General features: G+C 37.4%; 1 protein-coding gene across 1 annotated transcript in view; it reads left to right on the forward strand.

The window, feature by feature from the left end:
- LOC115413227 (serine/threonine-protein phosphatase 2A 56 kDa regulatory subunit delta isoform-like) overlaps positions 1-19,396 on the forward strand; it is a 46,229-nt gene that overhangs the window by 20,044 nt on the left and 6,789 nt on the right. The window contains exon 4 of the mRNA XM_030125961.1: positions 17,821-18,020. Coding sequence (XP_029981821.1) covers positions 17,821-18,020 — 200 coding nt within the window. The remainder of the gene's footprint in view (positions 1-17,820; positions 18,021-19,396) is intronic.

Raw genomic sequence — 19,396 nt, forward strand, 5'->3', positions numbered from 1 at the left:
TAGTGAGAGAAAGCTGAGAGAGAACTGCTGCACTTGAACTGCCTCCTCTCCTCTGGTCTCCTCTTCTTTTTTTTGTCCTCAGTTTTTTCAAGTAACAACTAGACATAAAAGACACTGGAGTAAGGAGAGAAATGATCATAACACAAAAATTATGTCTCATAGTTTTCCAGTAATACCTGAGATCATTATTATTATTATTATATAGCTTCATTTAGACGGGACAGTGCACATTAATGAACACAGTTATACATTCCATTTCAGTATAAACATGTAAATATGCCAGAGGTTAACATCAGTTCTAATTTTCATCTGCAGTCCCCACTTAATAAATAAATAAATAACAGTGATCTGTGCAATACAAAGCAATATATTATCAATCAATCATAAGGCATAACAAAAAAAGAAACCAAAAAAATCTAAAATAACAGGTTTTTTTCAACCTATAGCTCAGACAGAAGAAAGAAAGACTGTATATAGGAAAGCTTATTTGCATAGAAAGGAAAAGAGTTGTGTTAAATCTGAATATTCCTTCATTTACATCCATGCAAATGACACAGGTGCAACATCGGCGCTAGCTGTATGACAGCAAAGTTTGAATTCCAACCTTTGCGGATGCTTTCTGAATTACACACAGTGGTGGATGAAGTACACACTTTTTTTGTTTTTCTTCAGTAGAAGTACAGATACAGGGGCAAAAAAAAAATTACTAAAGTAAAAGTATCCAGGGAAAAATCTAGTTAAGTAAAAGTACACAAGTACTCATTTTAAATTGTACTTAAAAGTAAAAAATAAAAGTATTTGATCCAGATTCGACCATTATACTTAGCAATAAAGTAAATATTGATTATTTACTGATTGAAAAAGTGATGGAATTGGGTGTTGTGGTAATTATACAAAGAAAGAACCAGTATTATAACTGAACTGCTCAACTTATTTTTTCGTACTGAGACTGTAAACAGACACATTAACAAGCTCTGGTCTCAAACTGTAAAAAGGAACCACAATGAACAGTAATCAACCCAACAGATGAGACATTTCTACATCTGAATATGACCAGTATTTATGACTGAACTTCAGAAAGAGTTGATTTTCAGAGTTTTTTTTAACTCAGCCGCACTCTTTTGGGAGAATCACAATCAGAATCAGTTTATTTTCCATTTGCATAAAAACGCATTGGAAAACGAGTTGCAAGAGCTCAGCATAAAAAATACATGAAAGACAGCACAACGTAAAAAAACAATGAAAAATTACATAAATAAGAGTCATAAAAGACAGGTGCCCCCATAGATCAACCAACACTCACTTGGACAAAGTGCATGAATATAGAGTACGTTATTTATACATAAGTATAAAAATAAAACATACACCATACATTGTTAAGTATGTGATTATGGAGTTGTTAATGGCTACAAGAGAAGAGAGAAGATCAAGCCCAAGCTGAACCTCTACACCTGGATACGGTGATGCATATAGTTAACACAGTGCTTTGTGCAGATGGTAAAACAATCAATTTACAATAAGAAGAAGAAAACAAAGTAGCGTGTAATGCAAACACAATTCAAAAAGTAGTGGAGTAAAAAAATACAGATACCTGCTCTAAAATGTAGTGAAGTAAAAGAAAAAAGTGCCCATCTATAAATTTACTTAAATAAAATTAAAAAAATGACTTAAGTACAGTAATGAAATACTTTTACTTTGTTACATTCCACCAGTGATGACACATTGTATTTTTATCTTTATTGCACCCGTTTTGCACCTGAAAAAGCAGCACAATCCTTTTGGTGGATGTGATCTATACACTGCAAAAATGTAACTCTTACAAAGTGTATTTTTCTCATTTCTAGTCAAAATATGTCATCACACTTAAAATAAGACATAATCACCTAAGAGTAACTTTCAGTGAGATATAAGAACTTATTTTAGACAATAGATCTTTGAAAAATCTTATTTCAAGAAATCTTACCAAGATAATTTTCACTTGTTCCATTGGCAGATTTTTTTTTTTGCTTCATTCAAGATTTTTTTTTTTTTTTTTTGCTTAATTCGAGGTAAAAAAATTCTGCCAATGGTTACGAGTGAAAATGACTTGGTAAGATTCTTGAAATAAGATTTTCAGGGTCTATCGTCAAAAAATAAGTTCTTATATCTCACTGAAAGGTACTTTTAAGGTTATTAGTCTTATTGTAAGTGTGATGAGATATTTTGACTAGAAATGAGAAAAATCACTTGGTAAGATTTAGATTTTTGCAGTGTATAACTCAGGACCGTAAAAACATTGTAGTGGTTGTAAAGAAAACAAACTTTTAACCTAATGAGAAAAGAAAAAAACAATAATGATAATGTGGATATTCTGTCAAGATATTGGAGTAAAGAAAGAAAAGAAAGGGTTACAACAGAAAATGATGTTGCAGGGAAGAAGTCTTACTTGACACATAAGTGTTAGATTTATTTGAGCTTCTGTGGACCAAAACATCTGTTTACCAACAAACATATGCATGTAAACTTGGTATTCAGACCTCTACATTTTTTATACATAATGTTTTTTTGTGGATTTTGTTCCTTTTAATCGTCATGGAAAACAATTGGTGACATAAAACAAAGCGGGAAAGAGAAGGGAGAATCTAAGACAGAAATCCACAAATTAAACTGGAGCCCCTGAGGTTCAGACCCAGACCTCCCTATATTAGAGATGTTTGTTCTTTGTTACATGGCCCACCCTACTGGGCTTTTAGGTTATTAGTTTAGTTAGCTAGACAGAAAACACCAGAGACCCTTTGCTTTGAAATGACTGTGCAAATACTGTTGTGTTGATGCTATGAATCACTTTGGCCTTGCGGTGTGAGTGTGGTTTCACTGTGTCTATCTTGTGATAAATCACATGAAAGACGGAGGAAAATAATGTGTTACCAAGGAAGAAATTCTGATTTAGCACCTGAGATTATCTGCATACATTCTGTTTTTTCCCCATTACTAATGTAACCCATAAGGACCCAGTGGGACTTCAGTGGTAGTTCCCAAATTATTTTTTCTCTCTATTCAACCTTTCTTAAGTGATTTAGCACCATTTATTATAATATTATCCTCTGAATTTTGCATTTTTTCCAGTGAAAATCATGTTTTCCTATATTTAATTTACTGATGATATAGATGTTCGTAAAAGCTCAAACTTCTTGAATTTCCCCCGGGAAAAGTAGATAGATAGATAGATAGATATAGATAGATAGATAGATAGATAGATAGATAGATAGATAGATAGATAGATAGATATAGATAGATAGATAGATAGATAGATAGATAGATAGATAGATAGATAGATAGATAGATAGATAATAGATAGATAGATAGATAGATACCATCTTCTATAACACAAGAAAAACCCATGGAGTTTAACAAATCACAGTGGTTGTAGATGCTTGTTTTTATGATCAGTTATTGATATCTTTGCTGAAAAAGTCACTTTTTTTTTCTTTTCTCTGTTTTGATATTGTACCCTTTGAGTTTTCATGAACCTTTAACCCATAAGGACCCGGTGTGACTTTTGTGGCAGTTACTAAATGAATTTTTCTCTATATTTAACCTTTCCTAAGTGGTTTATCAATTTATTATAATATTATCCTGTGAATTTTGCATTTATTTTTCCAGTGGAAATCATGTATTTCCCTATGTTTAATTGACTGTCATGTAAATGTTCATAAAAGCTCAGAGTAAAGTCAAAGGTTTTTGTATCAAAACAGAAAAAAAAAACTGAAGAAATAGTGACTTTTTCAGTCCAATCTATCATTAACTGAACATAAACCCAGTGTCTCCATCCACTGTCATTGATCCAACTCCATGGGTTTTACTGGTGAATCAATGTTGTAGAAGATGACACTGTTTCCGTGGTAACTACAGAGCCTCTGAACGTCCAAATGGGTCATATCTGATGACCATGAAAAGATGACAAACTGTATTTTACACCAATTATTTACATGTATTGATAGGATTAGTGGATCAGGAGTTTAGATCAGTAGATGCTTTTGGTCGACAGTGAATGTTTGGGTCTTTATGGGTTAATGCAGTTTAAAAAAAACATAGATGTAATCCAAAATGTGACATACAACAGTATATTCCCTGTTTATTTCTTTATAATTCCAGTCAGTGGATATTGCAGTTCTGTAACAGTTTCCTGCCTTGTATGGAGACATTTAATTTTCTGTTTTCTTGCTTTAATTTCCTGTTTACAGCTACTTTAGCAGCACATGTTGCTTGTGCACCCCTCAGAATATTTAAATACAGCACAGTCTGTCTTGTAGTTTAGTGTGAGGAAAGAAATTAAATACCTTAAATCAAACCACTAAAGGCTTAATTTTACTCTTTAACAAATATTTTATGTCATTATACCCCTTGTTAAATAATTTCATAGTGTGGATAATAGACTGTTATAGTGTAACTAATAAAAATAAATATTCTCAGTATCATTATAAACACTTTTACTGCTGCCCCTAAGTACATTTAAGGTTCATGCACTTTACTTGAGTACTTCCATGTTATGTTGCATTATATATTTTTTAATCCACTACATTTTCTTTACTTACTTTACTTTTCAGGTGAAGATCTGACACAACACATGATACTAAAATATCTACAAGTTTTACTAAATAGTGATTGTTTTTTGCTTTAAACTCCTCAGAATCATTCAGTCTCATCAAAAAAATCCAATATTATGAACAGAAATGAACTAAATATAGAATTGTGTATCAGAACCTTGTTTTTCTTCTTTCTTCTCTCGTTAAACATGTGATGCCTTCTTAGATTTACCCACAGTCCTTGTAAATAAAACTGGAGAAGTAGTTCAGACTGACTCCACCTCCAGCAATAACAAGATGCAACACTGTTAACACTAACAGTAGCCGGATACTTTCCCCACCACTGAATTTCACACTATGTCTTCTGTATTTTGAGCTTGTAAATTTGTGTGTTTTTTGTTTGTTTGTTGTTTTGTTTCTGTTATAATCAGAATGTTGTTGGTGTAGGCTGTTGAAAATCAGTTGTAGGTGAAGGCTGACCTTTTTTTTTTTCTGTTAATTGTTAAATTTGGGGGGCAGACAAATATAAGAAATGTTTTCTTCTCGCTGCTCCTTTCCAATCATGGAGGTGTTGATTTGAAAATGTACTGAACATTTATGCAAATTCTGTCATCCACTTTCATGAAAGGAACAAATAAATAAACTCATCTAAACTATTTACAAAAGTAGAGACAAGCCAATTATTCTTCACTATAACCAAATTCTTGGGTATTTAAAAAAAAAAAACATCTTGCAATATACTCTGTACACTACAAACAAAAAAATTAAGGATATTTCTTCTTTTTTTTGGGTCATTTTTTTGTCATTTTTGCCATTTGTAAATAAAACTGTCTGGTCATTAAAAAAATGTGTTTCAATTCACACACAAAAAAGTAAAAAGCACTGTGCAAGAATCCCAAATAAAAAAAAAAAATACCCCAAAAATTAAAAATATCCTTAAGTTTTTGTTTGTAGTGTGCATTTTGCATGGCTTTTCTTTAAACCTGTCACTAAAAGGTCATAATGGGCCTTAAAACTAGAAAAGTAAACACAATTTAGCAAGATGTGGCAATTACAAGCAATAAAAGTATATTTCTTTAAGACGGTTTTAATGTTTTTAACTGAGGAGCTGTACAAGTTGTCCCTCTAAGAATAAATAAATATGGTTCTCTGCCTGAATATTACACAAGCCATTGTTTATCTTATTGCTAAATCTAGTCCAATATTAGACAGAATATCTTATTAAGACGAGGTCAGATACATGAAAATTAGATTACTGTTCTAATGAAAAGCATGTTTGACTTGGTTGTTTTTCTTTTTCAGATAAAATGAGACTCATTTCCAAGAAACAAGGAATTTGAGGAAAGACTAGTGATGTGACGTTCACGAACGAATCGAATCTTTTGAACGGCTCTTTGAAATGAACGATGGGAACAGAGTCTTTGTAAAGAGCCGTTCATTTTTTTTTTTTTTTAAGGAGGGAGTGTCCGATTGCCTGTCAATTTAGCGTCACTGGGGAGGCATTGGGCCGTAGGAGAATGTTTGAGCAGGAAAAAAAAGAGTGCTTGCGAACTGCGCATGTCTCATGGCAAGAAGTTAGCAAAAAAACAACAGTTTGAAGCGTGAGCATACTCAAGGAGGCGGAGCTGGAAGACTGGTCGAAATCGGAGAAAAGTTCGAGAGTGAGTGAGTGACCACCTGTGAGTAATGAGCCAAGGAAAAATGTAACAAGAAAATGTTTTATTTTCTTCTTCATTTTTAGGCTACAGACTAGTCCACATAATGTACTGGGATGTTTTTTTTGTCAAAGTCCAGCATTTGCCCAATGTCACCTCTCATGTCATGTATTTAGCCCACACATTTGAACTAACTATTCTTTTTTACGGTAAGATATTTATTTTATTTATTTATTTATTTTATTTATTTATATTTATATTTATATAGCACTTTTTAAAACAACATGTTACAAAGTGCTTCACATAAAGGGGAGATAGATCAAATCAAATCAAATTTTAAGCCAATTTACAGAAACCCAACAGAATCCTCCAGGAGCAAACACTTATGAATGGTGACAGTGGCAAGGAAAAACTTCCCTTTAACAGGCTGAAACCTTGAGCAGACCCAGACTCCTGAAGGATGGCCGTCTGCCTTGGCCAGTTGGGGTTAAAGAGAGAAAGTAAAGAAGGAGAAAAGAGAAAGTGATAGAGATAGAGAGACTGGGGGAGAGGGGGCAGGTAGGGGGAGACACATGCACAGATAACTGAACTAGAACATGTATAGACAGTATAATAAACACTATTGTAACTATATGGATAAGTGAGTGATGACGATAAAGGTGGAGAGAGGCAGGACCACAGCAGCAGGTCCAGAGATGATCTTAGGAAAACCTGTGAAGATCCAGGGAAATATTTACTGATATTAGATATTGGACCTAAAACATCTGAGGTGTTTTTTCCTCTTAGATACTGATATTTAGATAATATTTACTGCCGCGCCAATTAAACACCTTTAAAATGTAATGTCAATCATCACATGTAGCCTATTTGACCCTTTCATGCATGAATTGTGAGAACCTTAGTCAAGATTTTTTTTCTTCAGTGTTTTTATTCCTCCTTAGGCATGAAAAGAAACAACGTGATCAAGTTTTTTTTTTTTCTGTGGAGTTACAAAAATATCCATGCATTTAATTTTTGAAGAAAAGAAACGTGTTTGAAACCCAATATCAGAAAGTGATATGAAAACAATGAAATAAAAACATTTTTAATGCTGCTAATCTGATGTCTTCTCACATTTTAACATATTCTAATGCTAGTAATTACTCACTTCATGGAGATAATATGCAAAAATAAACCTTCTTGTCTAACAAATAACAATTGATTTACACTAAAACATGTTACTGCAGATCAGGTTTATCAAGAACAGCAAAGTTACAGTAATGGTGTGAATGTCAGGGTATGAGATGGAGCGTAAGTGTCCACTGTGTTGGCTGATATGGAACTAAAACAACAAAACCCATGAATATACAAGAGAACAGCTGGAAAATAACTGTCCACGGTAGTGACTTATGCATGAAAGGGTTAATCATTAAAGCATTGGTATTTCAAAATAATGCAAAAAACATAAAAGAGCCAGTCTTTTGAACGGCTCTTTTCAGTGAACAGCTCCCTTCAAAGAGCTAAAAGTCCCATCACTAGGAAAGACAGAAACTTGGCTTTCCTCAAATTCTTTTACTTTTGGTTATACAGGGTGACACAAAAAAACGGGAACTTTTTAACAATCCAATAAAACCAAGAGTGATGGAAGAAAAATTTTATTCATAGTAATTGAAACCTTAAAACATGCCATTTAAGAAACAATGATGGAATTTTCATTTTTTTTTAAATTACAGGGTGACCCAAAAAAACAGGAATTTTTGAAGTGCGTATTGGCAGACATGAGCAAGTGGCAGCACTGCGAAACAGTGACCTTGAGCAAGTAAACACACCCCCAGTTTAGTAACCATTGGCGGCTGTGCGAGAATTGTTCGGTAACCGTATGATCTCAAGATTCGGTAACGTTCCCTGGCCCCCTAGATCGCCAGATTTGTCCATTTGTGATTTTTTCTTGTGGGGCTATCTCAAGAGTAAAGTGTACACGACTCGACCAAGAACTCTGGATGAGTTAAAACAGAGAATTCAGGATGAAATTCACAGTATCCCAGCTGAGATGTTGCAGCGGTCAATGAGGAATCTCAACAGCAGATTTCAAGAATGCATTCGTACAGGAAGTAATTTTTAAAAAATGAAAATTCCATCATTGTCTCTTAAATGGCATGTTTTAAGGTTTCAATTACTATGAATAAAATATTTTTCTTCCATCACTCTTGGTTTTATTGTATTGTTAAAAAGTTCCCGTTTTTTTGTGTCACCCTGTACTTTCTAATGCAGGACTGTTTTGGGGGAGATGTAACATTGCAGTTTTATCACTTTTCCTCAAATTACTGGTCTGAATTCTTGCTCTACTATGGGCTTTCACATTGTGTATGCTGTATAGAGAGCTTCCACTGAGTTTCTGTGGCTTTTTCCCCTGTGGTGCTGGAGTCTAGTCCCCAAAGTCCTGTTCTCAGGCCCTCATGTGGTTTCTGCCTGTCTCCTTGTGCTCCTCATTGAATCCACAGATTTCAGACTCCTTCTGACCCTCTCCTCCACCTCCCTTTGATAAAGAACCAAGCAGAGATGACAGGAGGAAACAATGAAAGACTTTGAAGCTCCAGCCGGGGCCCCTCTCTCTCTCTCTCTCTAAATCCACACTCTGAATTAGTTATTCCCAGCTGCTTATCCTAAGTCAGATTATACCAAAAACCCTGCTAATGGTTCAACACTGGAACAGACTTAAGGCAATCTGATCTTAGATCTGTAGCAGGGCCTACTTTGCAGAGTGTCACCAGAGACCAAGTGAGGAGGAGGAGCTTAGACTAAAAATTCCAAAGCAAGTCCCGCCTCTTGTGTTCCGCCTCAGCCAATCAGCGTCCCTTCTTCCCAACAGCCTCGTCTCTCATTGGTCCAGAGCTACCCGGGCTCAGCCAATCAGCTCCCTCCCTTGCTGCTTACATCACTAACTAGCCAGTTCCCTCCAGCAGCAGAGAGCTTCATTTTCTGATCTGCTTTTGTGCTAAAATGGAGGCTGGCCTCTCGCCCTGAGTGGATCGCCTTCCTGGTTGAGATTTAGATGTTGACATGCAATAAAACTGGAGACAGGATGGTTGTGGATGCACCTAATTCCAATGGGCCTTTTCAGCCGGTGGCTCTAATGCACTTCAGAGGTACGTGTGGACCTATTATTCTTCCTGTATTGTCCTAGGGAATTAAGGGGAGAGAGGGAGATGAGTGTTTCTGTGCTCCTGTTCCCCTCCACTGGTTACTGCTTGGTTAGTCAGCATTCAGACGTCTCGGATAACATCACCATTTTGTGTGTTTTGGAAAGCGGCTGTGTTGCCTTTGAAGGGGAAGTGGAAAACAGTTGTTTGTTAGGTGTGTGTGCATAGCTGTGAGGCACGGGAGCTACATAAAAATCTGGTTTTACTAGCTAGCTGCTCTGTGCCCATCCCCCCGCCAAGCTAGTGATGTCAAAGGAAGTGAGGTCATAGCCTAGGGAAGGGTCTTCTTAGTTTTTTAGGATCGTAATTGTGTGTTTACATATTTATACATCCAGGTAATGGTCATTGTGAAGCTAACAGCAAAGCTCCAGGGTCATGGTTGTTGTATATCCTGTCTACCCCAGTGTCTTCCTCCGCTTCCGTCCTTTACAGTTCCTGCCGGCCTAGCATTTTTGTCACACTCCAGTTCATCTGGGCGCAAATTGGTCGTGTGTAGGCAGTAGACAGCCACAGCTCTGCAGCAGCCCCCTGCTCAGTCTACCCACCCTTTTCCCTTGTTAGCCTCCTCACTGTGAGCGACATGCACAGCCACCTTCGGGAGACGACAAACAAGACTTGACTGAAAACATGACACAAGCCTCCGAATGTGTCTGTGAAGTGCATAGCCTGCTAACAATATGACCTCAGCTGCCTTTGTCAGAGCAGAGAGGTAAATGTTTTAGCAATACAACGTCTAGCTTGGCCTCTTAATGTGTGTACAATGTACCCAGTCATGTTTGAAAGGCCCAGCCTGTTACCACTGTACTCTGGTGCAGCCCAGCATTAGATGAAGCCTCAGGCAGTTATTGATTACACTCTATTGAGCCACACAGTCCACTGCCTTGAATGACAACTCAGTGTTAGGGAACAATCAGACTCTCTCTGTCGCTTTCTCTTTTCTCTCTCAGTGCCTGTGTTTATAATTATGACCCTGTTCAGGCCAAATGCCATGTTTGTAGAGCTTTACAAGCTGGGCCTGGGTCCTGATAAAGTTTTTAATCTCCGTCTAATATGTACACTTGTGCTCTTTTTCTTTTTAGCATCTCTATAAACCAGCTGTTGTTCACACTTCATTACCTGTGTGGACGTAAGAATCACTCCTACCTCTGAATGTGGCAGCACATCGAAGTGTGCATCTCTTGAGTACCTTCCTGTCTGTATTTATTCAGAGCTGTCTTCATATAATCATACATTTTGGGAGACGAAATGTGTCACTCACAATGCAATTTAGCACCAAGTGTCCACAGGGCCTCTGATTCTCATTTTCCCTGTCTGTTTCTTTGAGATTGAAGACAGCATCTTAATAACAAGCACTGCAAAGTACTTCTCGCTGTTATTAGTCACAAGGGGGCCTGTAATTGCAACTATGAATGAGCCTCAAATGTGGCAATGATGCATTCTTTTTAACCATTTGCAGACACCACAGTACACTGTACTATACAGTCTGTATACTGGATGCATTGTCAGGTGTTGCGTGCTGTGCTTCCAAAATCCATAACCGCTCGAATGAATGTAGTCAAACTAGTTGCAGCTACCCACATGCCTTTTAAAACATGAACACATTGTCCCTCTATATATCTATAAATAGTATCAGTCAATGTTTACATTGATCATAACATTCTGTCAATAGAGCAGATTGCCAAACCAATCTGAACTCAGACTAGCAGCTGTTCATTTGACCCATTTACAGAGAAAAAGTAGAGAGTTTCCAATGTGACTCCAGTTATTTATTATCTTTCTTACAGGGGGAATTAAGATAAATCTTTCCTCTGTTCTCTGTTAAGACGCCACACTCGTGTGTGTTCAGGCGCATGCTTGTTTTCTCCCAAGGCTATTCTATGTGTTACATTAATAGAAGTCACATTGTGGTTAACATCAATTTTGGAATCACAACACTGGGCCTTTATCTGTTACACAACAACCCTCTGGGTATTTTAGGACTGTACAGAAACTTTATAACACACGCAGACAGACTTATGTAATGGGAGCAATGCAAGTCTGACACGGTCAGAGTACTAGGGATGGCGACACATTCCAGTCCTGCGTCATGTCCACTGCCACCAGGACAAATACAGAATTTGTTACTTCATACCGGTTAAGTGCTTGGTGGCAGGACCGGGACTTCATTTTTGATTCTACATCACAGTTCATCACATGTGTGGACCGCTATAAAGGCCTTTTATGTGGCTTATTGTACGAGTCTGGAGTGCATGGAATAGAAACATATTTAAAGACATTATGTATTTGATGCAGGTTTTGAATAGAGAAAGATTTACTTGTTCCTGCAAGATCATGCAATATCCTCTGTGTTGGAAAATGGTATTGAAGATTCAGTATGAAAGTTTAATGCATGCTTACGTTTTGTGTTGTGACATTAGCAAACAGTTTTTTAAAGTATTGTTGCTCTCACCTGTGTAGAGCCATGAGAGTAACCTGCACACTGGTTTCTTTCTCGAGGTTGATTTATCCCCTGAAATCTGCATGCCAAGTCTCCAAAGCCTCTCCTCTACTCTTCTACTGGAGTAACATTATGCAACACCAGTTACCATTACTGTTATCTTACAAATGTCGTTAGCTAAGACAATGTAAGCACAGAAGCATGCACAACTATTACTTCAGACTGCTTTTTGTAAAGATAAAACTGTTATGAAGGACACAAAGTTTCAATATACTCTGCACAGCGCTATCTTAATACTTTTGGCATCAAACAATATTTTATTTGTTGAGTTGAATATGTTGCATCTCTTGTTTTAGCTGTCACAATTGTGAAAGTGCATCTAATCGACTGTCCCACACTACGTAAATTATAGGATAATGCATTTGAATGAACATCAGTATAAAAATACAAGATGCAGACATGTTGGATTTTAGCAAAAATGCAGACACACTTGTGCAATACACATACTCCAGCAATCTACAGATGCAATACATAAACAGAAAAATCCAAAATACTCAGTGTGACATTTAGAGTTAAAAGCTTTCAGAGGTTTGGTGTTCTGCATACACTTTGCCAAAACAAAAGAGGATTCACTTAAGAGTTGGTGTTGAAATATACGAAATACTAATAACTAAACCCTAATCCGATCTGTTTACTTGCTGTTCTAGTTATTTAACTCACCCTCTGGGGCTGAACTGGTGCACCTGTTGACCTGAAACGATTCATGTCATAACAGGACTCATTCTGTACCATGTTATGTCCGTATAAAGAAATTATTTCAATCTGATACTGGCACATAAAAGCGATAAATGTCTTGAATGAACCTCTCACTTATGTGTCTTAATCAGGAACACAGTTTTTTTTTTTTTTTTTTTTGTGACAGTGACAGCACTGTTGGCTGTCAAATCTCTATGGAAATGACTGATAATGGCAGCTCACACATTTAGCCTCCTGTCTGTGGAATTCCCAACCTCTCACTGCCATCAAGATAAATTGGCAGTCTTGGAACTGACACTGCAGAAGTGTGTCTATGTGTGTGCATGTGTCCAAGCCAAGTCTCCATTATGTCTGAATAGGAAATCTCTCCTCTTACCTAGAATCAGCCTGTTTGGAAGAATGTCAGTGTGTCTGCATTTGTGTGTGCGCGCTCTACTCTATTCTACCTTATGGTCTTTGTCACCCTTCGCGTACATTCACTGAAATTGGGGCATGAACAAACAGGACCAGTGTATCCGTATCACGTTTGCAGTTTGCAGTCCTCGCTTCACCTTTAATCAGTTGCATGATATTTGTGCCTCTTCCTCATACAACCCTGAGCTACTTTCATTAATCATAATTTGTCTTGCAACCTTATTTAGTTATCTCTGTAATTGGAAGCGTTCTGCCCACAGGTTGCAGTACATTCATGAAAGAGGAATGAGATCCATTTTTTCTTTTCCTTTGACGTATAGTATGCCCTGTGCATATCTGATCTCCGACATTGATCTTGATGAATGTCCCTTTAACGGGCAGACAGCCCCTGAGCCTCGGTGCCATCCTATTGTTAATACCACACCCTTCACAGATTAGTAAATATGGAGCTGTTTTTGCTGTGAGTGTGATTTATTACCGTCACAAACCATGGATATTCAGTGTGCGTTTTTCACGGAAGACTGATAAAGGTTTAATAGTCAATACAGCACCTCACATCCTTGCATTTTACTTTGTGGGATTCCGTACACATTTAGTTTTAGTTGAAAATACAACAACAGCTCAGGGTAAATCGACTATAGATTCCATAGTCCGTCTGTTAATGGTAGAAAAACATCTGGCGATTCATATTATGTTCATTTTGCTGTCAGAAATCATACTCTATGACAATATTTGTCATCTAGACAGTGTTCATCCACACGGTACGGATGTAGGCAGGAAATGTACACATGCGTGACACGCAACATGGTAATTTCAAACTCGAGAAGGACTCTGACAAGCTGAGACAAAATGAGGAGCTTGTACTTTAAAGACAACTACTTCTGTCACGTGTAAATGGTTTCAGTATGAAAATGTCTGACACGGACTAGAAAACAGCAAATTATTCCACAGAGTTGTCCCCACAGCAGACTTAAACATCACCCACTTATTGTATAGCCTACACAAGACCAATGGTAATAAGTTTGGAGGGAGAAAAAAACCCAGGCTCAGTCGTTTGCATGGTTTATCGTATAAGATATTACGATAGATTTTATTAATCCCACCAAAATTTGAGGAAATTTCTATGTTGATATGAGCAAATACAAAAATAAAGTGCAGCAAAGACAGAAAATATACACTTGCAAAACATGAAATATAAGGGAAATAAGAAGTATTATATAAATTTAAATATTTACATATTTTCAATGTATTTGCATATGGTATGTATGGTTTATGCATCACTGAGTAATTTCACAATGGCTTTAAATGGGGAAAATGATCAAATATGAGTCAGTACCTGTTATTTTTAGACTATGCTAATACAACATATTTAAGAAACAGACCTTTTCATGTGGTCGTTGTTAGAAGCTATTGTGATATGAAAAACTCTGATGTGTGTTATCTGGATACTAAAGGAAATAACCTACATCAGGATGTGGGAGTTTGATCGTATCGCATACCCCTAATGTAAATCGTCTTTGTTGATGCATCGCTAATCATTAGTGTCCAAACGAGGACGTCTTTTTCCAATGTCACATTTATGTTGCGGCCGTTTCAGTCCATTTAACAAATCCACACACCTGAGTTCAGCAGCCGAGGAGCTTGCATGTTCGGTTCCAGGCGCAGCAGATTCAGGTCAGTCAGTTAGGGGAGGTTATCAGAAGTTTCAGTACAGTCTTTCTAAAACATGACTGCTCTTCAGTTGGGGATTAAAAAGGGAGGTGAGGCTATAAAGCAAAGTCACGCTAACTGAATCCTAACACCTTACTTCAGTTTTACCTGAGTGGCAAAAAAGTGCAGTGCCAAAGGTGGGGCTGTCTCCAGAAATCTCTTTTAACAGAGGATAATAATTGTGAAATATGTGCAAACTTGTTTTGCTTATGTTTTCAGGCTTTAAAAACTTAAACTGAACCTCTTTTACATGTTGCAGATGATTAGATCATACCATCATATTAAACCATAACAGTTATAGGCTGCCCTTTCAGAAAATAATCAGACTGTTCAGAATTCAGACTGTTTGCTTAAGTAAAAGTACCAATATTACACTGAAAATACTTTAAAGTTCTGCATCTACAACCTTACTCAAGCAAAAGTATCTAATTACATCAAAAAGTAAGTCATTGGGTAGTAAAATGTGTTATAATCTTATATTGATCATTTTGACTGAATATTTCCACTAAAGTCATGCGTATGTTTGTTTTATTAGACATTTATGGGTGACTTTATTAGAAATACTTTATTTACTGCTGTGTAGTTTAATATTCATCAGTGTTTGATTTTTTTAAGAACGTGTTTGTGACATCTGTCTCTGGTGAGAATCATTGATCTGAAATATGACGAAAAATGTGTAGAGTAAGGTTTTTTTTGTTTGTTTTATTAGTGAGGAAAAAATGAGTTGAACTAGTGGTTTAAAATTAAGTAAAAGCAGACTCTGAGGCATTTTTAACCAGAGATGTAAATGTAATAAAATTTAACCATAAAGACAAAATAATAACCTTTGTAGTAGGGCTGCACGATTAATCGATTTTAAATCGAAATCGGATTTTTTAATTAGGACAATTTTTAAAAAAGGGAAATCGTAAAATCGATTTCATCTCTCTCATGCCTCCGGGCCGCACGCCTCCGCGTGCCCGCGGGCTACCGTGGGCTCTTCCTGTGACAGCGGTCTGTCACAGAAGTCTGTGTAATGACCGGATGTTAATCTGTTCATGAACCCGCAGTACTTATACCAATATAAGCCGTGGCTTCACGCACGGATCCCGCAATTGAAATATAACTGCAAGCGGATCACTCATCTTCCGTTGTCCCGGATCCGTACCGTACTGTCTTCTTCCGAACCGGGTCCGGGTCTCGGGGTCATCAGCCTCAGCAGAGGAGCCCACACAGCCCTGTGCCCACACACATCCACCAGCTCCAGGGATAGAATCCCTCCAGTGTGTCCTGGGTCGGTCTATTCCACGCACGGATCCCCCAATTTAAATAGAACCGCATGGGGAACACTCATATTAACCTGGTCCGCGCACACACGCACAACTGATGCCTGTCACTGACTGACACTGGTATCACTTCTGTGGGCCAGATACCCAGAAAAGAAAGAAAAAAAAACTTTTTTTTTTTTAATAATTAATTTAGTCCTCTTACTTGCTAAATTTTTCATTCACAAATGTAAGTTCTGTAACACAAAACCAAATATTATTTATGTTTTGTAAGATGTTGAAATTTATTTAAAGCTGTTAGATAAATGTGGAAACAAAAAGGTTGTAACAACTATCAGTATTTGCTCTGATTTGGACATTTTCTTATAGTGTATTCCCCCTGACAAACTTATGTTATTTTCTTGTTGTACATTGTTTGTGTACTCTACTTCATTTCAAAGATTTAATGAAGAGAAAAAACAAAACAAAACTGTAGGTTCATCACGTGATCCCATCACAGCTTTGAGGTCAGAGCAGTGGCTTGCATTGTGGGCTGCTCACGAAAACGACATGTTGACTGCTGTTGCCTTTTCTAGTTATACCCAAAAATCGAAATCGAAAATCGAGTTTTTAGAGGAAAAAATCGGGATTTTTTTTTTTTTTTTTGCCAAAATCGTGCAGCCCTACTTTGTAGGAATGATATTTATTGCAATATAAAATCATTTTATGACATTTGTTGTGCTCATTTTGGGGCCCAGTCCACCTGAATTCAAAGTGTCCAAATCCTTCTTCCAGGCATTTTTAGTGCTCCAAAATATATCTGTTACAATGCATGCATGTTTTAAATAGTTTAGTTAGCTACAGAATCTTGCCCCACAAACACACACTCCATTCTTTAATTCATCAGAAATATTCACTGTCATACATTTGTAGGTATGTGGTTTCTCTTAACAGGAAAAGAAGGAAAACAATTGTACTCTGAAAAGTAACTGAAGGTTTTAGACAAGTGTAGTAGATTAAAAACTACAATATTTACCTCTGAGCTGTAGTGGAGTACAAGTATGATGTAGAATACAATGGAAATACTCTATACTACCTCAAATTTGTGTTAAGTACTCGAGTAAAAGTACTTGTTGACTTGTTGACAACATTTTGCTTTTAAACTTGACGAGTAACACTTGACATAAGAGAGACATAAACATGCTGCATCAAAGTTGTCACAGAACTACATAATTATGGTTTCACTGTGTGTTATTACTGCACGCATGGGCACGTATGAATTTAGGCTTCCCAAAAGTGTCATTTCCTTTTTGTGTCGTCATGTGTGAAGTGTCGACTCGGTCACGGATTGTTTGTTTACAAGCCCTTACTCTTGAGTGGAGGTGAAGTGGAACAGAAACTCCCCAAACTGCTGTGGACACATTTGAAGTGTACATGTCAGATGGGCACAATCTGACCACCCAGTTCCCAAATCCTTTATCATCCTCCTCCTTCCTCCTCCGCTTATCCCTGTTGTCCTCGCCGTGGGCTCGAACCATCTCAGCTTTTCATTCAGTGCACTTTAGTCGACATGACTCATTTGCTGTTCTTCATCATTCCCATGATGCCTCATATTTCTTTTCCATCACATAACTGTTTAACTGTCGTCCTTGACAGTTAGACCGCCCCGCCTTTCTCTTTCGACCCCCACGCTCTTTGAACGTGGCTCCGCTCTCTTATATTCTCAGACTTGCTTATTTCATCATCACTTTGTAGTCTTGTTACATGTTCAGCTCTTCTTCAGGTGTCCCTGGACTCTTGTTTGCTTTGTTTCTCCTTCACCCATCTCACGTTTTTTTTTCCCCATCTCTTCCTCCTCAGATGTGGCCCCAGCGGAGCAGGAGAAGCTCTTCATCCAGAAGCTACGACAGTGCTGTGTTCTTTTTGACTTCCTGTCCGACCCGCTGAGCGACCTGAAATGGAAGGAAGTGAAGCGGGCGGCGCTGAGCGAAATGGTGGAGTACATCACCCACAACAGGAATGTCATCACAGAGCCCATCTACCCGGAGGTGGTGCACATGGTGAGTAGTGGCATCTATATGACAACTTACAAACTACTGATAAACAGCAAGACCTGACTTATTACTGAAATTTAGCAAAAATGTCAGTGAGCCTTGCAAGCTTCTGGTTAGTTTTCTCACGTTTTAACCTGTACTTATATTTTTTATTTATTTATTTATTTATTTCAAACATGCAAAGAAATGAAATAAAACAAAATGAAGTAAATTAAAACAAAATAACATTTAAATGAACAGAATCCATCTTCAAGTACGTGCAGGTCTGAATTTTGCTTGGTCGAAAAGGAGTAGGAAGAAGTATAAACTTAAACTTATTTAAAGGAGTGATATTTTGCTTTTTAAAATGGAATTATGCATTTTCAAACATTTCCCTGTGGTCTACATAAACTGTAAATGCTATGGTTGGGTCTGAATTCTTCATTAATTCAACTCCATAGGTCCATCTTCAACCCTATTTCTGAGTAATGACACCAGAAAGGTCGTTTTGAGCACTGGACCTTTAAATGCACATGAGCCACTGCACACCCCACCTCCTCCAGGTTGACTGTGCTTGCTGTCCCGTTCACCCACTTGTGTTCGTTAATTCAACCAACAACTGAACATTTTAGGTAATCGGCTTGAAGTTTGGACATATTTTCAGTATGGACCACAATCACTGCTGCTGACAAACAATTATGGCGTACTCGGAGAAATGTTCGTCGGAAGTCTTGACCTTATTTGTGCAAATATCATGACGTAACTCATTATAGACGTAAAAAATTAAAGGTGCGGGAGACTTTCGTGATGAATTTTTCATCAAATCTGTAAAACCTCAGCCATAGCCCTAGTATCATGAATCTGCAAGTCTTTCTGTGATTGCTCACCTGAATCTCTTGCATTACGGTGAACAATTTCGAAGTGTAAACAAACCTTTGCATTGTGGGAAATGGAGGCTCGTGTTGCCGCTGCAGGCGGCTGCACGAACCTCCCTGCAGCGGCAGCACGAGCCTCCGTTTCCCACAATGCACGTCGCAACAAAAAAATTCTGAAGATGCCTGAGTTACCTTCCAGCTCGGAATGTAAACACACGGGGTTTGTTTATGGGGGATGGCACTTCGAAATTGTTCACTGTAATGCAAGAGATTCAGGTGAGTAATCACAGAAAGACTTACAGGTTCGTGATACTTAGGTTATGACTGAGGTTTTACAGATCTGATGAAAAATTCATCACGAAAGTCTCCCACACCTTTAAGCAGGAATTGAAACCAGTTGTAGAAATCCACTCGATTTTTGCCAAAATGAATATAAAGATAGCTTTGCAGCATCTGGAGGGTTCAAATTCAAATTTTTTGAACCATTAGGGTCCAAAACACTAATAAATGTACCAAAGGATAATAAAA

The sequence above is a fragment of the Sphaeramia orbicularis genome, chromosome 22 (assembly GCF_902148855.1).
Source record: "Sphaeramia orbicularis chromosome 22, fSphaOr1.1, whole genome shotgun sequence".
In the NCBI taxonomy this organism is placed as follows: domain Eukaryota; kingdom Metazoa; phylum Chordata; class Actinopteri; order Kurtiformes; family Apogonidae; genus Sphaeramia; species Sphaeramia orbicularis.